A 20,764-nucleotide genomic window follows, 5' to 3' on the forward strand; every position below is an offset into this window, starting at 1 on the left:
CATCGGCAGGCGGACTCTCAACCTCTGTGCCACCAGGGAAGCCTCCCCATGCCCACTTTTTAATTGAACTAGCTGTATTTTTTTTACATGGCTACTAGAATATTGAAAAATGTACCTCATGTTATGTTTCTATTAAACAGTGCTCCTCTAGATTTTTTTGTTGTGGTGGAAATGTTCATGAAAATAATTTTATAAATAGGTTCTTCCAGCTGTTGTGTGGATTTGAGGGGTCAGAGATGGCATTCAGGAGGCCAGGAAGGATGCAACAGTGGTGGTGGGGGCCAGACCTCAGAGGGCAGTGGTGGGAATAAGAAAGACAATAGCAGTAACAATTCAAAGTGAAGTGGTGGTTGCAGTGTTTTAAACATTTTGCAAATTCATTTAATTCTTCTCCCAAACCCTAGGAAGTAGGCACTATTACTATCCCATTTGGCAGATGAAGAAACTGAGGTATAGAGAAGCAAGGTCACCTGTCTAAGACACCTGGCTGCAGCATCTGTCCATAACAATTGTGCTCCTTTGGGGACATGAGGACAATTGGGGATAGATTAGTAAGTGGACTGACAGACCCCCAGGAAGGAAGGCAATGAAGGCTGGGTGGGGAGAAGCCAAGGGCATGGGAGGAAAAGCTAATGGGGGTGAAAAACCGAAACTGGGGTTTCTGTCCCCACCCAGCATCCAGCTGCCACCTGTATCCCCGGGGGGACCCCTTCCAGTGCCTGAAAGTGGGCTCTTGTCTAACATGGAAATGATTGTCCTAGGGGACACACGTACTGACAAAGCAAAAGACTTTATTGGAAAGGGGCGCCCGGGTGGAGAGCAGCAGGGTAAGGGAACCCAGGAGAACTTCTCTGCCACGTGGCTCGCAGTCTTAGGTTTTATGGTAATGGAGTTAGTTTCTGGGTTGTCTCTGGCCAGTCATCTTGCTTGGCCCATATATAGTCTGACTCAGGGTCCTTTCCGGTGGTGCGTGCATCTCTCAGCCAAGACGGACCCTAGCGCGAAGGATCCTGGGAGGTCTGTAGGACAATATTATGGGCTGGCATCTCCTCCCTCCTTTTGGCCCCTCCCAAATTCTCCCAGTTATTTTTGGCGGCAGCACCATATTCTTTCTTGGGAGCTCCTGTTGTCAGACAACTCATGCAAGTGGTTAGCGTCCTGCCTGACCAAGGCGGGGGGTTTCGGTCAACAGCTGTGACCATGGTTGGGGCGGGGTTCAGCCAGCAAATCAAACAGAAGGGGTCACCTGGGGCCACCCCAGTCCATCTGTCCCCTGTGAAGCTATAAGCTCTCCTTCCACTCCACAAGTTGTTTGACAACTACCATATGCCAGGCCCCATGTTGAGTGGTGAGGAGGCAGCAGTGACCAAGATGGACTGAGATGCCTGCTCTAGTGATGTGGTGGGGACAGAGGTGATAAACATAAAAATTATACATATAAATATAAGATCAGTGCTGTGGTCTGAACATTTGTGTCCCCCCCAAAAATTCACAGGTCGAAATCCAAGCCCCTAGTGTGATGGTATTAGGAGGAGGGGCCTTTGGGAGGTGATTAGGTTTAGATGAGGATATGAAGGTGGAGCCCCCCCAATGGGATTAAAAAGAGGGAAGAGACACGAGATATCTTTCTCTGTGTATAATGCACCAAGGAAAGGCCATGTGAGGACTTCGCTAGGAATAGGGCCCTCACCATGCACTAATGTTATGGCAGTCCAAGCTGACTCAGACAATCAGGTTATGATAACTGCTCTGGAAAATAAAAAAAGTAGCAGGGAAGGGGGAAGGATCCCAACGGTAGGGGTGGGGTGGAATTTTGCAGGTGGTCACACTGCAGGGATGACATTTGAATAGTCCTGAAAGAGGTTGAGGGACAGCCATGCAGATATCTCAGGGAAGAGAGGTCTAGGCAGAGGCAACAGCAAGTGCAAAGGTGAGGTGGATTGGTACCTGTTGAATTCGAGGAAGGAGGCAGGTGTGTGGTTGAAGGGAAGTGAATGAGGGGAGAACCCAAGGTGAGAAAGTCAGGGAGGCGACTGTACTTTTGTGTCTTCACATTGCATGCCCTCGTCTAAAGCCTTCATCCAACTTCCTTCTGCCTGCTGAGGACAGAGCCCGTGGGCTGGCCACTAGAGGGCACCCTCTCTGTGGTTCCCAGGGCACTCATCCTGCCTTTGAGGTCATGATTGGCTTTCTCTGAGCCCTAACTGTGCCTCAAATGCCTCGCTAAGCGCTTTACCAGAATGAACTCAGCTCGTCCTCCTAACATTCCCCTGAGTTAGATGCACTGAAAATTTTTTACAGCTTTCTTGAGGTATAACTGACATACAACAAACCACACACTTTTAATGTGTACAGTCCGCTGAGCTTTCACATGCTGGAAACCATCACCACAATCAAGATACTAAACACATCCTAAGCCCTTTTTTATCCCTCGCTCCCACCTCTCCCCCCCCCCACCCCCAGGCAACCACTGATCTGCTTTCTATGACTATAGATGAGGTTGCATTTTCTAGAGTTTAAATAAATGGGACCAGCGAGTATATACTCTTCTTTTTTGTCTGGCTTCTTTCCCTCGGCAAAATTAGGAAGATTCGTTTATGTTGTTGCGTGTATTTGAGCCCTTCTGCTCCTGGGGAAATTAAAGCACGTAGGGGTGTGGCTTGAACGGGGAGTTTGGGGGAGTGGGTGTCACGCACAGGTTGGGCCCCCGACCGAGGCGGGTCTTGGGTGCGCAGCCCGCAGAGCAGCGCTCTGATCCTCTGGCGGACGTGGGCAGGTGCAAGCCGCGTAGGGGTCCCGCCTGGGGGTCGGTCCCGCCTGGGGGTCAGTCCCGCAGCGCACGGAGGGGGCGGGGCCGTGAGGGGCGGGGCCGGAACCGGCGAGGGGCGGGGCCTGGCGCAGGGCTTCCCGGCTCTGGGGCCTCCGATAAGGACCTCCAGGGTCTCGGCCGCGCCTGGCTCTGCGATAAGGCGGGCGGTGGAGGGGGTCGCGGGGCACCGCAGGGAGGCGCGGCGTCAGGAGGTCACAGCGCAGCCACACGGGACTGGGGCTGGGGACCCAGGCTGGGGGCCGGGCTTGGGCGGGGCGTCCGGCTGTGTCAGGCCCGCCTCCCTCCCGGGGCCAGGGCCGCTAAAATGGCGGCGGCGGCGGCGGCGGCGGCGGCGGCGGCGGCGGCCGGGTCAGGCGCGGCAGGCGGCGAGCCCCATGGCGGACAGGGCTCCGGCCCTGCTCAGCGCGCAAACACCTTTCCTCTGGGGAGGCGGCGGGGCTGGCGACCCGGGCCGAGCAGCGCCAGGGCCGCCCGAAGACCGGAGAGGGCGGGGTGGAGGAGCAGGGGAAGGTGGCAGAGGAAGGACAGGCCCGCCTCCCTCCCGGGGCCAGGGCCGCTAAAATGGCGGCGGCGGCGGCGGCGGCGGCGGCGGCGGCGGCGGCGGCGGCGGCGGCGGCGGCGGCGGCGGCGGCGGCGGCGGCGGCGGCGGCGGCGGCGACACCGTCCCGCACAGGGCCCGGGGGCCTGGTCGCCGTGCCGGGGGCCCACTAGCGCCTTCCTGGGCGCCCGCGTCCTGGCCGCGTCCTGGCCTCTGGGGCGCTCGAGCGCGGCCCCTGGGGCCCTCGGTCAGCCCTCCCGGCGCGCCCATGAACTCCGTGTCGCCGGCCGCAGCTCAGTACCGGAGCGGCAGCCAGGAGGACGCGCGCAGCCCCGAGGGCCGCAGGCCACGGCGCCCCCGAACCCCGGACCCCAACGGCCTGGGGCCCTCCGGAGCCAGCGGCCCCGCTCTTGCGTCGCCCGGGACCGGCCCGGGGGAGCCGGACGAAGTGGACAAGTTTAAAGCGAAGTTCCTGACAGCCTGGAACAACGTCAAGTACGGTGAGGAGGGGGCGGGCCCCGGGGTTGGTTTCTGGGGTGGGAGCAAGCTGAGGGTTCAGGGGGGCCGGGGACTTGGAGGTCGGTGGGAGTCAAAGAGAACCAGACCCTGCGCCTGTCAAGTATTCCACCCTTTGTTCCCCTCCCGTGAGTCACCTGTGGGTAGGTCCCCCGCCCTGCCCTGCCCAGAGCGGGCCGCTGGCTGGCAGGTCCAAAGTGGAATGTGTTTACAAGCCTCAGTCGATTCCCCGTGTGACCTTGGGCAAGGTTTTCTGTTTCCCTGTGCCTCCATTTTTCTCCTCTGTAAAATGGGTACAGTAATCAGACGTGCTTTGATTCATCCCGAATTAACGGCAGACATGCATGTGGCTGTTACTAGGGGCTCCGCCTCCATCCAGAAGTGTAGCACAGATTTCCCAGAGCCTTCCCTGGGATAGGAACTAGGATATCCCCATCACACAGATGGGAGAATTTAAGCGCTGTTGCTGCCCTGTTAGGTTGCGTGTCTGCCAAGCAAGTGCTTCATCTTGCTGGACACTGCCCCATGTCTCTCCAGGTTGGGCAGTCAAAAGCCGGACCAGCTTTAGCAAGATCTCTAGCGTCCATCTCTGTGGCCGCCGCTACCGCTTCGAGGGCGAGGGTGAGCTGGTGGCCCCTGGCTAGGGTTGGAGGAGTCCCCCAGGGGTGTTTCTGGTGGCAACTGACAAGCCTGCTCTTGTAGGTGACATCCAGCGTTTCCAGCGGGACTTTGTATCTCGCCTATGGTTTACGTACCGCCGGGACTTCCCACCTCTCGCCGGGGGCTGCCTGACCTCCGACTGTGGCTGGGGATGCATGTTACGGAGTGGGCAGATGATGCTAGCTCAGGGACTGCTGCTGCACTTCCTGCCCAGAGGTGAGCGGTGGAGGGGGAAGGGAACAGTAAGAGCGTAGCGCCCACCACAGGTCAGCAGTGTTAGAACTGTTTGTAAACAAAGAGTTTAAAGTCATGTTAGAATTGTGTGTAAAGTAAGCTTGTGGGGGGGCGGGGAGTGAGAGTTGTTTATAAAATAAGTTGAAGGAATGTGAAAATTGTAGTTAAACACGGCATCTCTGGAGCAGTAGAGTTGTGTGTAAATCGTGGATAGTGGGAACTGTGCCCCACCCCCCTACACCATCGCCATTTGACTCTTAACTCCATCCCTACCAGACTGGACGTGGTCTCTGGGCGCGGGCCTGGGTCCCCCTGAGCAATCAGGGTTGGCCTCTCCCAACCGGTACCGTGCCCACTGGATGCCTCCGCGCTGGGCCCAGGCTGCCCCTGAGCCGGAGCAGGAGCGCCGGCACCGGCAGATTGTATCCTGGTTCGCTGACCATCCCTGGTCCCCCTTCGGCCTACACCGGCTGGTGGAGCTTGGGCAGAGCTCGGGCAAGAAGGCGGGTGACTGGTATGGGCCGTCCCTGGTGGCGCACATACTCAGGTGAGGGCCGCTGCATGGGACACGGGAGCTACTGGGTACCCCCAGGAGCTCAGGCCTTTCCTCCCATCCCCAGGAAAGCTGTGGAGAGCTGCTCAGAGGTCACCCGCCTGGTGGTGTACGTTTCTCAGGACTGCACAGGTAAGGGGCTGGGAGCCAAGGTCACAGGGTTCTCACCCTGAGCCAGTCACTACCTCAGCTGCCTCTTAGGACCCATATTCCTCAGATGCTGAAACAAGTTCTGTGGCAGAGGGACCCTTGGAAAGGATTCGAGGCCCACACTGGGTCGGGGTGCTCTGGATTCCTTCCCTCCCTCTGGAACCAGGAGAGGAGACTTCAGGGGCTTCTCCCTGAGTGATAGAATAAAAGACATAAGGAATTCCTCTCGCAGGTCCAACTCGCTCTTACTGTGTTAAACAGGTCCAACATGTACGAAAGTTGGGTCTCTGCCTCACAGGGTTGTCATGAGGATTAAGTGAGTCAGTGATAAAAGTAAAAGCCTTAGGATAGTACTTCTCACTTAGTAAGTATTCACTAAATCTTAGCTATTATTGTTATTATTCCCTCGAAAACAGTTCAGGAGAGCCTTTTTCTTAGTCTGTTAGGGCTGCTGTAACAAAAATACCATAGACCAGGGACTTCCCTGGCGGTCCAGTGGTTAGGACTCGGCGCTTTCACTGCCAGGGCCCTGGTTGATCCCCAGTCAGGGACTTATATCCCACAAGCTGCACGGCATGGCCGAAAAACCAAAACAACACACAAAAAACCATAGACTGGGTGGCTTGTGAACAACAGGAATTTATTTTTCATAATTCTGGAGGCTGGGAAGTCCAAGAACAAGGCACTGGCAGTTTTCATGTCTGTTGGGAGCCCACTTCCTGGTTCACTTTGCTGTGTCTTCAGGTAGCAAAAGGGGCAAGCGAGCTCTCTGGGGTCCCTTGTATAAGGGCAGTGATTTCACTCCTGACCTAATCCCCTCCCAAAGGCCCCACTTCCTAATTCCATCACCTTGTGGGGTAAGATTTCAACATAAGAATTTAGAGGGGGGCACAAGCATTCAGAACGTAGCAGCTGCCTCCGGAAAGGGTTGAATGCACTTTTCTGGGAGCCAGGAGGGGGCTCACATAGCCACAAGGGAGGAGGCGGGAGAGGAGAAACCAGCAGACAGGACTTGAGGAGGGACACACAGGAAGTTTCAGCTGACTGGCGGATTGCTCAGCGCTCTCATTTCCATCTTAGAAACCCAGGGGACTAGAGGCACTCTGGGCTGTGGGGAAGGCTCTCCAACCCCTCCTAGGTTTACACTATTTGTCTCAGTCTCAGGACGTCAGTTACCCTCTCTGTAAAATGGGGATGTCCACACCTGCCTGGAGGCCCTGGGATTGTCTGAGGGAGCTTGGGGTGGGGGGACACTGGAAAGGTGCTTTTCTGCCGATGACAGGAGTGTCATCCCAAGAGGTTGCTCAGGCAGGGTTGGTCCCCTGAGGATGGAGGACCATACTCTGAGGCTCGAAGGGCCGGAGAGAATGTGACCTGCTGCCCTGTCCTTCCAGTGTACAAGGCGGATGTGGCACGCCTGGTGGCCAGGCCAGACCCCACAGCTGAGTGGAAGTCCGTGGTCATCCTGGTGCCAGTGCGGCTGGGTGGCGAGACTCTCAACCCCGTGTACGTGCCCTGCATGAAGGTAGGTTCTACCAGATTCTACCATGCCTCCCCCCAGGAGCCCTGCAGACCTTTTCAGCTTGGGTTAGGTGTTTATGCTTCCTTCATCTCTTCATTGGTTTATCCAGTAGTTACAGAGCACCAATTATGTGCCAAGAACTGTCCCAGCTGCTGGGGATTCAGAGGTGAACAGGCAACAACTGATGCCCTCTGGGAACAGATGTTCTAATGGGGGAGTAACAGGCAGTGTGTGTGGAACCAAATTGACAGCTGTGGTGTTACAACTCGGACTCTAAAGGAACCAAAATTAACACGATGAGGGGCAGATGCGGGTGGCTGCACAGCCTAGGAAAGCCCCTCTCTAGCCAGAAGCAAGAGAGAAGCCAGAGGAGGAGTGTTCCGGGCAAAAGGACAGCAAGGCTGGAAAGACCCTGATGTGTTTATACCCGGAATAAAGGCCAAAGATCTCTCCACAGCCCACAGGGCCCTGTACTATCTGCCCACACTCTCCAACTCACTTCATTCTGCTCCAGCCACACAGGCCTCTTCACTGTTCTCAGAAGACACCTGCCTCAGAGCCTTTGCACTAGCTGTTCCCATCACTTGGAGCGCTCCTTCCCAAGATGCACTCTTTTTTTTTTTTTAACATCTTTATTGGAGTATAATTGCTTTACAATGGTGTTATTTTCTGGTCTATAACAAAGTGAATCAGCTATACGTATCCCAAGATGCACTCTTAACTCCCTTAACTTTTTGCTAAAACATCATCTCTCAGTGAGGCCTTTTCCTGATTCCCCTATTTAAAATGGCAAAGCCTTCTTCCTGCCTTTCTTCTTTCTCCAGTGTTACCGTCTTGTGACACATGACGTAACTTGCTCATCTTGTTCCTTGTACTCCCGCACTAGAACATCAGCTGCATAAGGGCAGGGTTTTGTCTATCTTGGTCACTGCTACCCCCCAGGGCCCAGCACAGGCTTGGGTTTGCTCACACTGGGCCTTTGCTATGCATTTGTTGACAGTGCTTACAATGCTCACTGACGGCACCTGCTGTGGTCCTTACCTTCACCCACTTTCTTCCCCGCAGGAGCTCCTGCGTTCAGAGTTGTGCCTTGGCATCATGGGGGGCAAGCCACGCCACTCGCTCTACTTCATTGGCTATCAGGGTAGGCCCACCCCACCCAGCTTCATCCCATCCCACCTTACCCTCTTCCACCCCTGCTCACGCTTTCCCCCCTGCAGATGACTTCCTCCTCTACCTGGACCCTCACTACTGCCAGCCCACTGTGGATGTCAGCCAGGCTGACTTCCCCCTAGAGGTGAGCTGGGACCCCCAGGGTGGGGCTGGAGGCCTGTGGAGGGTTCCCCCCGAGCCTCCCTTGTTTGTCTGCCTCAGTCCTTCCATTGCACCTCACCCCGCAAGATGGCCTTTGCCAAGATGGACCCGAGCTGTACTGTGGGGTTCTATGCTGGAGACAGGAAGGAGTTTGAGACGCTCTGCTCAGAGCTGACCAGGGTGAGCAAGGCATGCTGGAGGGTGGGAGGCAAAGGGCAGGGCTAGGGTAGAAGAGGAACAGAGGCTTTGAGGCCAGCAGACCTGGCAAGGCCACGTCCAGGCTATGTTGTTAAGATTATTATCCTGACCACAAGCTGCAAAAGCCCAGCTCTAATTAGAGCAAAAAGAGGCATGAAATGAAAAATTTAAGGGGACAGCTGCTTCCAGGGGGTCACGTGGTAGGACCCTGCCTTGTCCTTTGGCTCTGTTTTCCTATCAAGGCTTTACCCTTATGGTGGCAAGAAGTGGCCACCAGGCTTTCTGGGCACCTACTATTTAGTTGACTGGAAAGGGAGCCCCACCTTCTCAGCAGATAGAGAAAATCCCAGGGCTGAAAATCCCACAGCTGTGGTTCATTGGCTGCACAGGGTCATGTGCTCATCACTGAGCCAATCACTATAGCCAGGGCACAGAAGGTGCTGATTGGCTGGCCTGCATCACTGCCCTGGAGGGATGGGAGTTGAGTTCAGGAAGCACCCGATAAATATACCTGCTAAGATAATTATACCTACTAGGATAATTAACATGGCTTGGGGGCTGAGCTGTTCTCTCTCCTCCCACCAGGTCCTCAGCTCCTCCTCAGCCACAGAGCGATACCCTATGTTCACCCTGGTTGAGGGCCATGCTCAGGACCACAGCCTGGACGACCTCTGCTCCCAGCCCTCCCAACCCACACTGCGGCTCCCTCGCACAGGCCGGCTCCTCAAGGCTAAACGCCCAAGCTCTGAGGACTTTGTGTTTTTATAAAGGGAGGGGGTGAGGGAGAAGACAGGACCCTATTTATTTTTTTATTTATGTCACTCTGGGTGTGGGAGCTTGAACTCCCCCCCTGACAAGTGCAGCTGAGAGCAGTCCAGGAAGCCTCCGGGCCGGGGCCATTCAGCCAGGAACAGAGCCCGCACACCTGCCTCCCACCAGCTGGGCCCCCCTCATCAGGCAGGGAGGGAGGGCCCCCGGGCACCCACTCAGGGCCTGACTCTACTGTAGTTTGCACTGGACCGTCCATGCCCCTCACCGGTCCCAACGCCCCCATCCTGCCAAGGGCTGGTGGGAGGGAGGAGGGGCTGTGACCAATGGGGGCTAATAAAGCCGTTTGACTTGACCTTGGCTATGGTTGGGCCCAGCATTTGAGGGATGGGGCTCAGGGTGTATCTTGAGGTGAGGTTCCAAGTCATCCGGGGAAGCTTATTGAGTAGGCCTCAGCTTTCACATCTCTAAGATGGGAAGACTCCCTTGCCCACAGGTTGATGTGAGGGTCTGTACAGTCGATAAGAGGGGGCTTGATTGAAGGGGAGGAGCCCTAAGGCCCCTGCAGGCTCCCTTGAGCTCAGGGGTGGCTCTTAGGCCCCTGCCGCTTCCTCCGTTGCCGGCCCAGCTGGCGGAAGTGCAGCCGTTTGGGGTTGAGGCCAAAGGCCTGCAGTCTCTGGTGGCTGAACTCGCATCCACCAAGTGTTACTGTGGGGCCCAGGAGACGTGCCTTCTTGCCCCTCCTCTGCCTCTGGGGGGCCGGTTTCTCGGTGGGTGTCGCAGGGGCTGCCTCTTCCTGTACTGGGGGGCTGTCAGGCTGGGACCACTTCCCACAGGCCCCATCGGGTGCCAGCAGCTGCCCCTGTGGGCTAGCTTTGTCTCTCTGTGGCTTCCCTGTGGCTTCTGTGGGCATCTTTGTCCTGGAGGAGGAAGGCGTGGCTCAGCCCAGGCCAGTCAGTTAGGCTTTCCATCCCCCATTTTTACAGATATGAAAAGGAAAGGCCCAGAATTCGGGGGCCTGGACTTCCTTGGCGGTCCAGTGGTTAAGACTCCGTGCCTCCACTGCAGGGGGCACGGGTTAAATCCCTCGTCGGGGAACTGAGATCCCACATGCCACGCGGCGTGGCCCAAAAAAAAAAAAAAAATTCAGGGGCCTGCCTGGGACTCAAACGTGGGTCTAATGCAATACCAAATGGGATTTTTCTACTGCACTCTAAGGCTGGATTGTGTCACTGATAATTTTGATTGTTGAGCCTGGGCCTGCACTAAGCTCTTCACACAAATTAACTCATTTTAGCTTTACATCAACTCCGTGAGCTTTTATAACTCCTGATTTATAGATCAGGAAATAACAGGCATAATAACGAGCTAATACCTATCCAGAACTTATTGTTTTAAGCACTATAGCTGAATTAATTCACTTAATCCTCAAAAAAAAGAAAAACCCAACAAGAAGTGAGCCATCTTTATCCCCATTTTATAAATAAGGAAGCAGGCCTAGAGAGGGAAAGTGATTTGCCCAACGTCACACAGCTACAGCCCAGCCAGGACTTGATACCCAGGTATCAGAGAAGGGAAACCCCATTCCCAAGGTCATGTGACAGATGGCTGACAGAGCATGACTCAAACCTGGGCCTGGCAGGCTCCCAAGCCCACCCACCCCCTACAACCAACAATACTTACTCCTCTGGGCAGAGTGACTTGAAGATCTGCCTCTTTTTCCATATGTTCTGGGCCTTCTGGCTGTACGCCCTCCTGTCCTGCAGCTCCTCCTGCTCCGACCTGCAGGCCGCTGGGTGCTCTGGTAGTTGCCCATGCTTGCCTTCAGCCTGCCCGCCCCTCCCCCCCCCCCCCGGGGCCCAGCCAGTGCCCTGCCTCCCCTCCTTTTCTCTGATAAGCCCTGCCTGGCACCCTCCCTCTCCCCCACGTTCGACCCCCCGACACAGCTAAGTCATCAGGTCCCACCTCCTTCCACCAGCCCATGGTGCGTGTGTGAGAGAGAGAGAGACTGAGGACCCCCCCCCCCCCGGGGCACCTGGCCCAGCCCCACCCCGTCACCTGTACATGCAGGTCTTCTTCAGGGAGCACCATCGGTTCAGCTCCTTGTCATCGGCAGTGAGGATCTGCAAGGGCAGGGAGAGTGGGGTCCTGCTCGTGAGCCCCAGGGGGCCCTGACTCTTAAGCCTTAGTCACCTCATGGGTCAAAGCAGGGTAATGCCAGTTCCACCCAGCAGAAATGTCATGAAGGTGAGAAAGAACTGATTTCTACAGAGGCTAATTGATTTTTCTGTTGTTGGGGGCATCAGATGGGGAAACTGAGGCTCGGAGAGGGGATCCTTGCCCCAAGTTACATGGCCAGGAAGTGGCTACTCTCAGATTACAATTTGGGCCCTTGAGCCCTGACCCCATGCGCTGTGGTCCCAGCAGCCTCAGACCAGGGCAGGGGTCTCCATGCCACTGACTGGGTTTGCTAATTACAGATGAGGCCCAGGTTCCTCACTTATGAGTTGGACACCCCCTTAGAACCTACTGGAAGGTCATCAGGAAGATGAAGTGAATGCAGATGTTATAAGCTCAATACACATCGTCTATTTTTACTGTCAAGCATCCATAGCCATTGTGGCTAAGGCGCAAGTGACATTCAAAGCATATTTTTTCACATCCACATCCATGAGGTGGGGCTGTTATGAGGCCCATTTTACAGATGGGGAAACCCAGGCACAGAGGCCCTAGTCACATGTCCAAGGTTATACAGCTGGTGAGCGGCTGAGCCAGGATTTGAACCTGTGTCAAGTCTTAAGGGTCACCCTGCTGCTGATATACGGTAACAGAATTAAAACTAATATTTACTGGGGCCTGCTGTGGGCAAAGAACTGTTTGAGCCCCTGCCTCACAGAAACCCTTTGAGGCAGGTAATATTATTAGTACTGTCATTAGCACTATTATTTCTGTTGTTTTCGAGATGAAAAAACAGGCCACGTCACAGCACAGATGGCTCCAGGCTCCCCCTTGCCTAGCGGGTGCCCCCAGGGTCCCACCTCCTCGGTGCTGAGCCCGAAGTCGCAGGGCACCACCGTGCGGTACTTGAAGCGACAGGGCAGGTCATCGATGATGTCCTCGTAGTCCAGCTGGTAATACTCGTCCAGGTACTCCTCGAATGTCTTGTCCCCTGAGCGGGGACAGAGCCAGGCTGCCGGGGTGTGCCGGGCCCTGTGGAGCCCCTGCCTGCCCACGGCCACCCACCCGGGCCTCACCAGGGTCAAACACAGGCTTCTCCTGCTCCACGGCTGTGGCGAAGGGCGACTTTCGCTTCTTCTTGCCCAACGAAGGAGCCTTGCGCTGCTGCTTCTGAGGCTGGCTGGGGTCATAGTCGGCATCCATCTGCCGGGATGCGCAGGTCAGGCCTGCCCTTGTGGTCCCCGGGACCCTCTGAGGACCCCCAGATCCCCGCGCCCCGGGCACCTACGTTGAAGTCGGGGTCCTCGCAGTGTGGCTCCTGCTGGCACCAAGCTCCACCCTGCTCCGGCCCAGCCCACGTGTCCCAGTTCCAGTCGTCTGATTCCAGAGGACAGGCAGGCAGGGGTGGGCCGGGGGGTCATGTCAGGCCAAGCAGCCCCCGCCCCCAGCCCACTGCCCCAGGTGACCTCACCTTCAAGCCCTTCCTCTTCCTCAAACTGTGGCTTCTCCTCCTCCATGGTTCCGTAGTACTTGTCCCCGAAGCACTTCTGCAGGGTTGGGGCCGGGAGGGTGAGCAGGGCCCACTCCCCCCAGATGGCAGCACTCCTGCACCTTAAATGGCCTCGCAGCAACCCCCTCAGCTCCGGATGTTGGGGGAACCCTGTGTGTCTGGGCTCCTCCACACGCACTTTTGGCTCATCTTGCCCCCTTGACCCCCCTGCTCTCTGTCCCCTGTTCCACTGGCTGGCAAAGGCAGATATTGCTAACCGTGCCATTTATAAGCACCTACTACATGCTGGACGCTGGGCTGCATCTCACTACGTTCTCACAAGTAGTTTTTGACAGAAACTACTGCCAAATATTGAGAAGCTGAAGCTCAGGACTGAGAAGCTTCTAGAAAGTGAAGGCTGAACTCTGACCACACAGCACCCACCCACTCCAGTTTTCACCTGGCCCACCTATGCATCCTTAGTCTCCTTCCTTGACCTCCCAGGCTTAGTCAGGGGCAGCTTTGCGGTGCCCGTGGTCCCCACTGCTCTCCCATCCAGCCCTCATCGCCTGTTCCAATGGCCTGAAGCTGTGTTTCCCCAAATACAACAATAAACACTAACGGCTCAATAAATGAGTTTAAAGGAAATACCAGGACCCACAGTTCCTTGAGCATTTACCAAGTTAATTAACATTTAGTATTCCTCTCAGGCTATCTTTACAACAGCCCTGACGTAAATGCTGCAGTTAGACCCACTTTATAGACAGAGACACAGGGTCAGAGAGGTCAAGTCACTTTTCTGAGGCCACACAGCCAGGAAGGGACTGCTGATTCCAGAGTCACGCTCTGAGCACTTGGCTGCACAGCCGGGCTGGGGCTCTGGGGCCACACCTGCATGAGCTGGTCGTGCTGGGCGGGGTCAAAGTCGTCCTCGAGGTCCTGCTCCTCAAAGCCCAGTGTCTCGTTGCCTGTGACCTGCCGCAGCCTCTCCAGCTTGGCCAGAATCTCCTTCCTCTTCAGGTTCTTCAGCTGCTTGAGTTCCTCCTGCTTCCTCGCTTTCTCCTGCAGGCGGCAGTTCACGGGAGAGGGAGGGTATGGGCTCCACCCTCGACCCAACCCACGCAGGCTGGGCCCCGCCTCCTCACAGCGCACCGCCCCACCAGACACTGACTCTCCTCTTCCGCTCCCGCGTCTCTTCCCTCCTCTCCTTCCTGCGCTCGTCCTTTCGGCGCACGGAGGATGTGATGTTCCGAGGATAGGTCTTGACCTGTGGGCAGCAGAGATGATTCCAGGCTCTCCCAGCCTGGACCCTGCGGGCCAGGTCCTCCCCGGAGCTGGCACGGGCCACCCACCGAGGCAGAGTCTGGCTCCTCGAAGCGGAAGTTGTACTTGTGCTCAAAGTCCTCCTGTTTCTTCAGAAACAGCTCACCCTCGTCTGAGGAGTCGTCCACGGCCAGCTGGACCGGGGGGCCAGGGACCCTGAGGGACGAGATGGGATGGGACTGGGGACGCCAGCCGAGCTCCTGCACTCCTGTGTACCAGCATATTAACTCATTTAATCCTCACAAGAACCCTCTGCTAGGGTGCCACCGTTACCCCCATTTACAGATGGGAAAACCGAGGCATGGAAATCCAGTGGCAGGGCCCCCTGGCTCCAGAGCCCACACTCTGCAGCTATTCCTCAAGAAAGACTAACTCTGGGGAATTCCCTGGTGGTCCAGTGGTTAAGACTCACACTTCCACTGCAGGGGCCACAGGTTCAATCCCTGGTTGGGGAACTAAGATCCTGCATGCCACACAGAGCAGCCAAAAAGAAAAAAAGAAAAGGGCTTCCCTGGTGGCACAGTGGTTGAGAGTCCGCCTGCCAATGCAGGGGACACAGGTGCGTGCCCCGGTCCGGGAAGACACCACATGCCGCGGAGCGGCTGGGCCTGTGAGCCACGGCCGCTGAGCCTGCGCGTCCGGAGCCTGTGCTCCGCAACGGGAGAGGCCACAACAGTGAGAGGCCCGCATACCGCAAAAAAAAAGAAAAAGAAAAAGAAAAGAAAAGAAAGGCTAACTCTGCTACCATCTATGTGAAAAAGTGTAAACGCCTGGTGCCTCTTCCTTTCTGGCCAGTGCTGGCTCCAGGCCCCCGGGGGACATGGCTACTCACACTTCTCCTTCCTCCTCTTCCTCCTCATCTCCTTCCTCCTCGTAGCGTTTGTTGAGGATGTAATCCCGCAGGAAGCGCTCCCCCTCATCCAGCTCTGGGTTGTTCCAATATTCCTTGAGGTGAGTCTAGGGGTGAAGGGGGGGTAATAGGACCTGGATCAGGGACTCGGGGACAGGGAAGGAGCACAGATGTGGGCACCCAGTGGATTTGAGTGACTGCAGCTTCACAGCCAGCTTATGAAGTAGGTGGGCTAATCCTCACTTTATAGATGTAGAAGCTGAGGCCCAGAGAGGGACACACCCCATCTTTAGAGAATGTGCTCCTGGCTACCCTCTCAAGGGCCGGTTTCCAGGGAAAGGTTGGATGGAGGCAGACCAGGTAGTTTAGCGGGTCAGGGACCACGAATGGGAACTCACCAGTTCTTTCAGGGTGTCGGGGTTCTGAATCTCCTTCTGCCCCTTCAGCCACTCGATGTAATCAGCATCCTCCTGGGCCTGGGGGGAAGGCCAGCGCTGAGGGTCTGTGGGAGCCCCGGGGCCCCCTCTCTGCCACCAGCCCCCGTCTAGCTGGGCCCCAGCACCCACCTTCTGCTCTCTGCTTTTAGCGCGTTTCTGCAGTAGCCCGGAGCCGCCTTCCCCAGCACTGTCCTCGTCCTCACTCTCCACAAATGCCCGGAAGCTGCCCGGACGAGAGAACAAGCCTCAGGACGGGTGGGCTGGCCCTGCCCGCTGCCCCGAGACAAGCCCCGTCTACTAATCCCTGAGCTTGTCCTGACAAGCCCAGAGCTGTGCTGTGACATAGAGCCCATGACCAACCCCATGTCACAGATGCAGAAACTGAGGCCCGGAGCTAGCAAACGATGTGCCCAAGGGCACACAGCCATTAAGTGACAGAGCTGGATTTGAACCCAGGCCCGCCCAACCTCAGAGCCTCAACTCCTTTCCATCTGGCCACTCAGCCAGCCCCAGGGCTCACCTTTCCTTCAGCTGTTTCTGTTCTTCCACATAACTTTTCGATGAGGTCTGCTGCAGAGAGAGTGACATGGGCCTCAGGCCCAGCCCTTAGGCTTGAAGTGCCCCCAAGCCCCCTACCCAGCCTCCACCCCACTCACCTGGAGTCTCTGATTGGAGGCCTCCCCCTCTGAATTCTCCTCATCGACATATTTGCTGTGTGAAGAAGGAAGAGGGCTTCAGAATAGACCCCCCATGGCCTGTCTGTCCCCATGGGGTGGGGGCTGTTAAGAGCGACAGCTGGTGGAGGGGGCAGTGGGGTGCAGGCAGGCTCCTGCTCTCCAGGGTTCCCTCAACTCTGGTGAGTCACTGGCTTCTTCCCACCCCTGCCCCTAAGTGCCTGATGTGTCCACCTGCCCTGGGAAGGTGTGAGCAGAGGGGTCAGGCTTTCTCCTTACCCTCCCTTCTCCAAGATAACCTTCCTCTCGTAGTCCTTCAGGTACATGGGCTGCACCTTCTTCTGTTTCTCTTCAGCTGCTGGCTCCTCCTTCCTGTCTGAGGGCGATGCTGCGGGGACACCAGAAAACACCTGCCATCACCCACATCCACAAACCCCTTCCTCCCCCAGGCAGAGAGTAAGACTATGCTGGGCCAGAGTCAGACCGAGGTTTCAAATCCCCGAGCCACTAGTTCCCAGCTATCAAAGAGGCATCACACTTGCTACTACCTGGAAGTACCTGGCAGTGATCATTCAGTGAATAATTCACACTCAGAACAGGGCCAAGCACACAGCCGTTATTAATGACAACAGGTCTTAACCTAAGACACTCTGCTAAGTGGTTTTTTTGTTTTGTTTTTTTTGCCTTGCCGCGTGGCATGCCGGATCTTAGTTTCCCCCACCAGGGATTGAACCCGTGCCCCCTGCAGTAGAAGAATGGAGTCTTAGCCACTGGACTGCCAGGCAAGTCCCTTTGCTAATCAGTTTTGATGTGTGTGGAGATCCATTAAACAGTCACAACCGCCTATAAAGCAACGAGGAATCTGGGCCTCAGCAGAAGTAGCCCCAGACCTGTTCTCTGATAGAAGGTAGCATCTTTCTGATAGATGCGCGGATCCTTTTTCTTCAGTAAGGAGAGGGTCCTGTAAAAGTCACGCTCCTGCTGAGTGTCAAATTCCTAGAGCAGGAAAAGGGGTGGGGACAGACTTCAGAAAGCGGCTGTGATGGGGGCAGTAAGCAACAGGGGCAGGTGGGCTGAGAGTGTGTGGGAATTAGTGTGCATAGAGGGGTATATGTTAGGAGGAAGGAAGGGGGGGAATCCGGCTGGGTAGAGGTAGGTGGGGGTGGAGGGCTGGATCTGAATTGGGGGGAGTGGTCAATTAGGTGGAGGAAGGAGAGGGGCCCTCTTGCGGGTGGGCCACACATAGGTACGGGATATGAGACAGAGGAAGGTAGCAGGCAAGGGGGTGGGTGGTACTTTCTGGTATCAACAAGGGATGGACAACCTAGGGGCAAGTGGGCAGAGGGCACATAAGAACAGAGAGGGAGGGCTAGACTGCTCAGTGAGGCTGGGAAGATCAGGGCTGATATGGGGAAAAGCTGGGTGCCCCATGTGGCAGAGGGATGCCCCACTCTGGGGACAGAGGCAGACACGGAGAAACGGTTAAAGTGTTAGGGACGAAACTGTGGACAGAGGGTTCACACCTCACAGATCAAGATGGGCAGGTAGATCCGAGGTAGGGGAGGGGAAGTAGGGGAGATCTGCCCACTCCCTGGGGATGGGGAGGGCGCTGTCTGTCCTTCATGGAAATGGGGGGTGGGAGATGGACGCTCCCGTACGGCGCGATGGGGTTGGGAGCTAGCCGCCCCCTATAAGTCGGGGCCGGGATGCGGTGTGGGGCTTGGACACCTCCCGCAAGTCCGGGAGGGAGGCGGGGAAGCTCACCACGCGCTCGTCGCCGGAGTCAGACTCGGAGCTGGAGTCGCCGCAGCTGTCCCTATCCCCATAGCGATCTTTCACTGTGGGGCACAGATGGGATTCCCCCCCCCAGCTCAGGCTCGGGGAGCAGATCAACCCCCACTTCCCGACCGCCCTGCACACGCCGGCGCCACGCGCGCATGCGTCCCGCACTCACGCCGCTGCAGCTCCTCGCGCTCCCGGTAGCGGCCGTACCGCGCGGCGAACGCCGCGTTCACCCGCAGGGGTGACGACCCGCGCGGCTCCGGCATGGCGGCTCCACGATCCACTGCGCACGCGTGTGAAGAGGCCCCACCGCCCAGGAGGCGGGGCTACTCACTAGCTAGCTTTAAATGGGGCGGAGCCTCATGGGCCGCACCTAATCCGCCCCCGGTCCTTCCGGGATCCCTAGCCCTGTGACCGCAGTCCCCGCCCATGGGCCACGCCTCTGCGGGGAAGGCTGCAGCCACCGCCCACCCCACTCCCCCACCCGCCGAGGCTCCCGGCACCCAGCTGACATCTGGGGGCCCTTTCTCCACTCGCGGTTTCCTGCCTCCCTTCCGTTCCGACAGCGCAAACCGCTGCCCCACCCAGCTCACTCACCGTGGCGCCCTGGGAATTACCACTCTCTCCCCTCCCCCAAAGCATCCAGGATCCGCGACCCCGGTGCCCACCCCCACAAACATCCTGAACACGAGACTTTCCATCGCAGCCTCAAAAATCAGAAGCCACCGGCGCTGTGATCATGCACAAGTCTTAATTTAATGGGTAAAAACATTAAATTACACACACAACAATTTCTTCCATAAATCATAATAAATAGACTTTTTTTTTTTTCTTTAACGCTGTACAAGGGACTGGAAACCAAGCTTTCAACAAAATATGAATGAACTCATACTACCCTTTTATTGATTTGGAACACTCCCCCCTCCCCCATGCCGGAAAGCAGTGTGCACACTTGAGGTCTCTCTCTGAGTACAGCCAGCCAAGGTCGACAGGTTCCAGGAGCCTTGGAAGCGATGACCTCACTCTAGGGCTGGGGCTTTAAACGCTCTGCCCTTGGGACTCGTCTGTAGCCCCGGCAGTCGGGGCGTGGAGGAAACCGAACCGTTTAGGTGGCTGTTGCCTGCAGGAGCCCTTCTCTGCCCAGCACACCAAAAGGGGTGAGAAAAAAAAAAGAGAAATGTACCTCAAACACACACACCCCAGAAATCAACACCAACAAGCCACAAACTGGTGCCCCTCGGCAGTGGGCAGGAGGAAGAAAGGGAGAAAGTGTTTCTTCCCTCCTCTTCTGACACAGAACCCAGCCGGGTCCTGCCGCCGGAGTGGGTGGCCCCAGGTCACAGTGGTGCCACCGTGTGCCACTGCAGTATGTCCATGAGATCCTTAGCGCCTCTCCCCCTTGCCAGCTCCAGAGGTGTGAGCCCCCTGGCGTCCCTGTGATGAAGATCGGACTCGGCAGCCAGGAAGCCGACCACAGCCGTGTGGCCCTCTCTCACTGCCAGATGGATGGGGAGGGCCCCGGTGCCATCAGGTGCATTGACATCAGCGCCATGCTCCACCAGCACTTTCAGGGTGTCAAGGAATCCAGTGCGGGCTGCATCATGGGCTGGAGTGGTGCCAGAGGCATCCTGGACGTTGGGGCTGGCACCTTGCTTCAGGAGCTCCAGGGCGATGGTGGGGCTGCCAAACATCATGACCTGTTCAGGGGATAGAGGGTCAGGGGGTTTCTGAAGGAGGAGGTCCAGGAAAATGGGTGACTGCAGAGAGGGGCATTCAGGAGAATGCCAGAGACGAGGTCCTCTAGCGAATGAGAAACTTCAGGGAACATAAACTCCCAGGCAGCTGTTGAGACCCCATAGAAGATCTGGGAATAAGGATCCTCAAAAAAACTGGTCACCCCCACAAGGATCATACACTCCCCCTAGGGTATAGCCCCATGGAAACTTTCAAGGAACCTGAGACCCTCCCCCAAGGAACCAGAGACACTTCTCTCCACAGATGGGAAATCATCAGGAAATATGAACCCCCCGCCAGGAAACAGACCTCAGAGAACAGCCCCCTCAAGGGAAAGGAGATGGCCAGGGAATTTGAAACTCCATCTTCAAGGAATTTCCCCCTCCCATATAGTGAGGATGCTCCTAAAGGTACCTGACCCTCTCAAGAAATGGGGTTCCCCTTTTGTAAATGTCCCCAAGGGAAGAGGGACTCCCATGTAATCTGTAACTATTCCCTTATTGGGATCCCCCCAATAATATGCCAATATGAAAATCCCGCAGGAATGGAGATTCCCCGAACACCCAGAAACTGGATACCTCTCAGAGAACCCCCCCAGAAAATGGGGACACCCTGGAAACATGAATCCTTTCTTCCTGCGGTCGGATCCTCCATGCAAGCTCCAAGAAACCGGAGCCGTCCTCATGAAACCGGGATCCAAAGAAGCTGAACCCTCACCCAAGGAATACGAACTTCTCCAGGGAAACTGAATCCTCCGCAATCAGAGAACGAGGAATACGCCAAAGATGGAAAGTTCTCCCCTCCCCCAACCTAACCCCATCCACCACCCACCTAAGAAAGGGGACATCAGGGAGCCAAGTCAGCCCAGCGATGGAGGTACAGCCCCCAGTCGGCTACCAACGGGAACAAGGAGAGAAGAGGGAAGGTGTCTGGGGTCCCGGTCCTCGCCCCGCTCCCCGCCTCGCCCTCGTTGGGGGAGGGCCGGGCCTCACCTGCAGCGCCGTCTTGCCAAAG

The 20,764-nt window shown here is 56.6% G+C and overlaps 3 protein-coding genes across 4 annotated transcripts in view; 1 reads left to right on the top strand and 2 right to left on the bottom strand.

The window, feature by feature from the left end:
* The first annotated feature begins 3,503 nt into the window (after positions 1-3,503).
* ATG4D (autophagy related 4D cysteine peptidase) lies at positions 3,504-9,636 on the top strand. Of its 2 annotated transcripts, none has more exons than XM_007460673.1 (10): positions 3,504-3,868; positions 4,328-4,505; positions 4,587-4,760; positions 5,055-5,325; positions 5,399-5,463; positions 6,876-7,006; positions 8,069-8,147; positions 8,224-8,300; positions 8,378-8,497; positions 9,101-9,336. In XM_007460673.1, exons 3-10 carry the CDS (start codon positions 4,700-4,702, stop codon positions 9,281-9,283), a joined length of 987 nt encoding a protein of 328 aa, XP_007460735.1. In that variant the 5' UTR covers positions 3,504-3,868; positions 4,328-4,505; positions 4,587-4,699; the 3' UTR covers positions 9,284-9,336. The 2 variants fall into 2 exon arrangements, with proteins under 2 accessions (XP_007460735.1, XP_007460734.1); XM_007460672.1 differs by having other exon boundaries at positions 3,510-3,868; positions 4,422-4,505; positions 9,101-9,636.
* A 176-nt stretch (positions 9,637-9,812) lies between these two features.
* KRI1 (KRI1 homolog) lies at positions 9,813-18,303 on the bottom strand. Its single transcript, XM_007460674.1, has 19 exons — positions 18,189-18,303; positions 17,999-18,072; positions 17,125-17,230; positions 16,514-16,622; positions 16,217-16,271; positions 16,081-16,130; positions 15,690-15,783; positions 15,522-15,599; positions 15,106-15,230; positions 14,303-14,429; positions 14,122-14,217; positions 13,842-14,012; positions 12,933-13,008; positions 12,750-12,838; positions 12,538-12,664; positions 12,322-12,452; positions 11,342-11,406; positions 10,967-11,065; positions 9,813-10,203 (listed from the first exon to the last, which is right to left on the bottom strand). Exons 1-19 carry the CDS (start codon positions 18,280-18,282, stop codon positions 9,864-9,866), a joined length of 2,106 nt encoding a protein of 701 aa, XP_007460736.1. The 5' UTR covers positions 18,283-18,303; the 3' UTR covers positions 9,813-9,863.
* Positions 18,304-18,753: 450 nt separating this feature from the next.
* The window catches only part of CDKN2D (cyclin dependent kinase inhibitor 2D), a 2,618-nt gene continuing 607 nt past the window's right edge, over positions 18,754-20,764 (bottom strand). The window contains exon 3 of the mRNA XM_007460675.1: positions 18,754-19,713. Coding sequence (XP_007460737.1) covers positions 19,354-19,713 — 360 coding nt within the window. The 3' untranslated portion in view covers positions 18,754-19,353. The remainder of the gene's footprint in view (positions 19,714-20,764) is intronic.

The sequence above is a fragment of the Lipotes vexillifer genome, unplaced genomic scaffold (genome assembly GCF_000442215.2).
Source record: "Lipotes vexillifer unplaced genomic scaffold, Lipotes_vexillifer_v1.1 scaffold1011, whole genome shotgun sequence".
In the NCBI taxonomy this organism is placed as follows: Eukaryota; Metazoa; Chordata; class Mammalia; order Artiodactyla; family Lipotidae; genus Lipotes; species Lipotes vexillifer.

Excerpts from the sequence above, each read along its gene's own strand:
- KRI1 (XM_007460674.1), bottom strand. The coding sequence starts at position 18,282 with ATGCCGGAGCCGCGCGGGTCGTCACCCCTGCGGGTGAACGCGGCGTTC. Across the intron at positions 12,839-12,932 it reads GGAAGAGGAAGGGCTTGAAG|ACGACTGGAACTGGGACACG; the intron begins GTGAGGTCACCT and ends CTCTGGAATCAG. Across the intron at positions 12,453-12,537 it reads GAAGCCTGTGTTTGACCCTG|GGGACAAGACATTCGAGGAG; the intron begins GTGAGGCCCGGG and ends GTCCCCGCTCAG.
- ATG4D (XM_007460672.1), top strand. The coding sequence starts at position 3,637 with ATGAACTCCGTGTCGCCGGCCGCAGCTCAGTACCGGAGCGGCAGCCAG. Across the intron at positions 8,148-8,223 it reads CTACTTCATTGGCTATCAGG|ATGACTTCCTCCTCTACCTG; the intron begins GTAGGCCCACCC and ends TCCCCCCTGCAG. Across the intron at positions 8,301-8,377 it reads AGGCTGACTTCCCCCTAGAG|TCCTTCCATTGCACCTCACC; the intron begins GTGAGCTGGGAC and ends TGTCTGCCTCAG.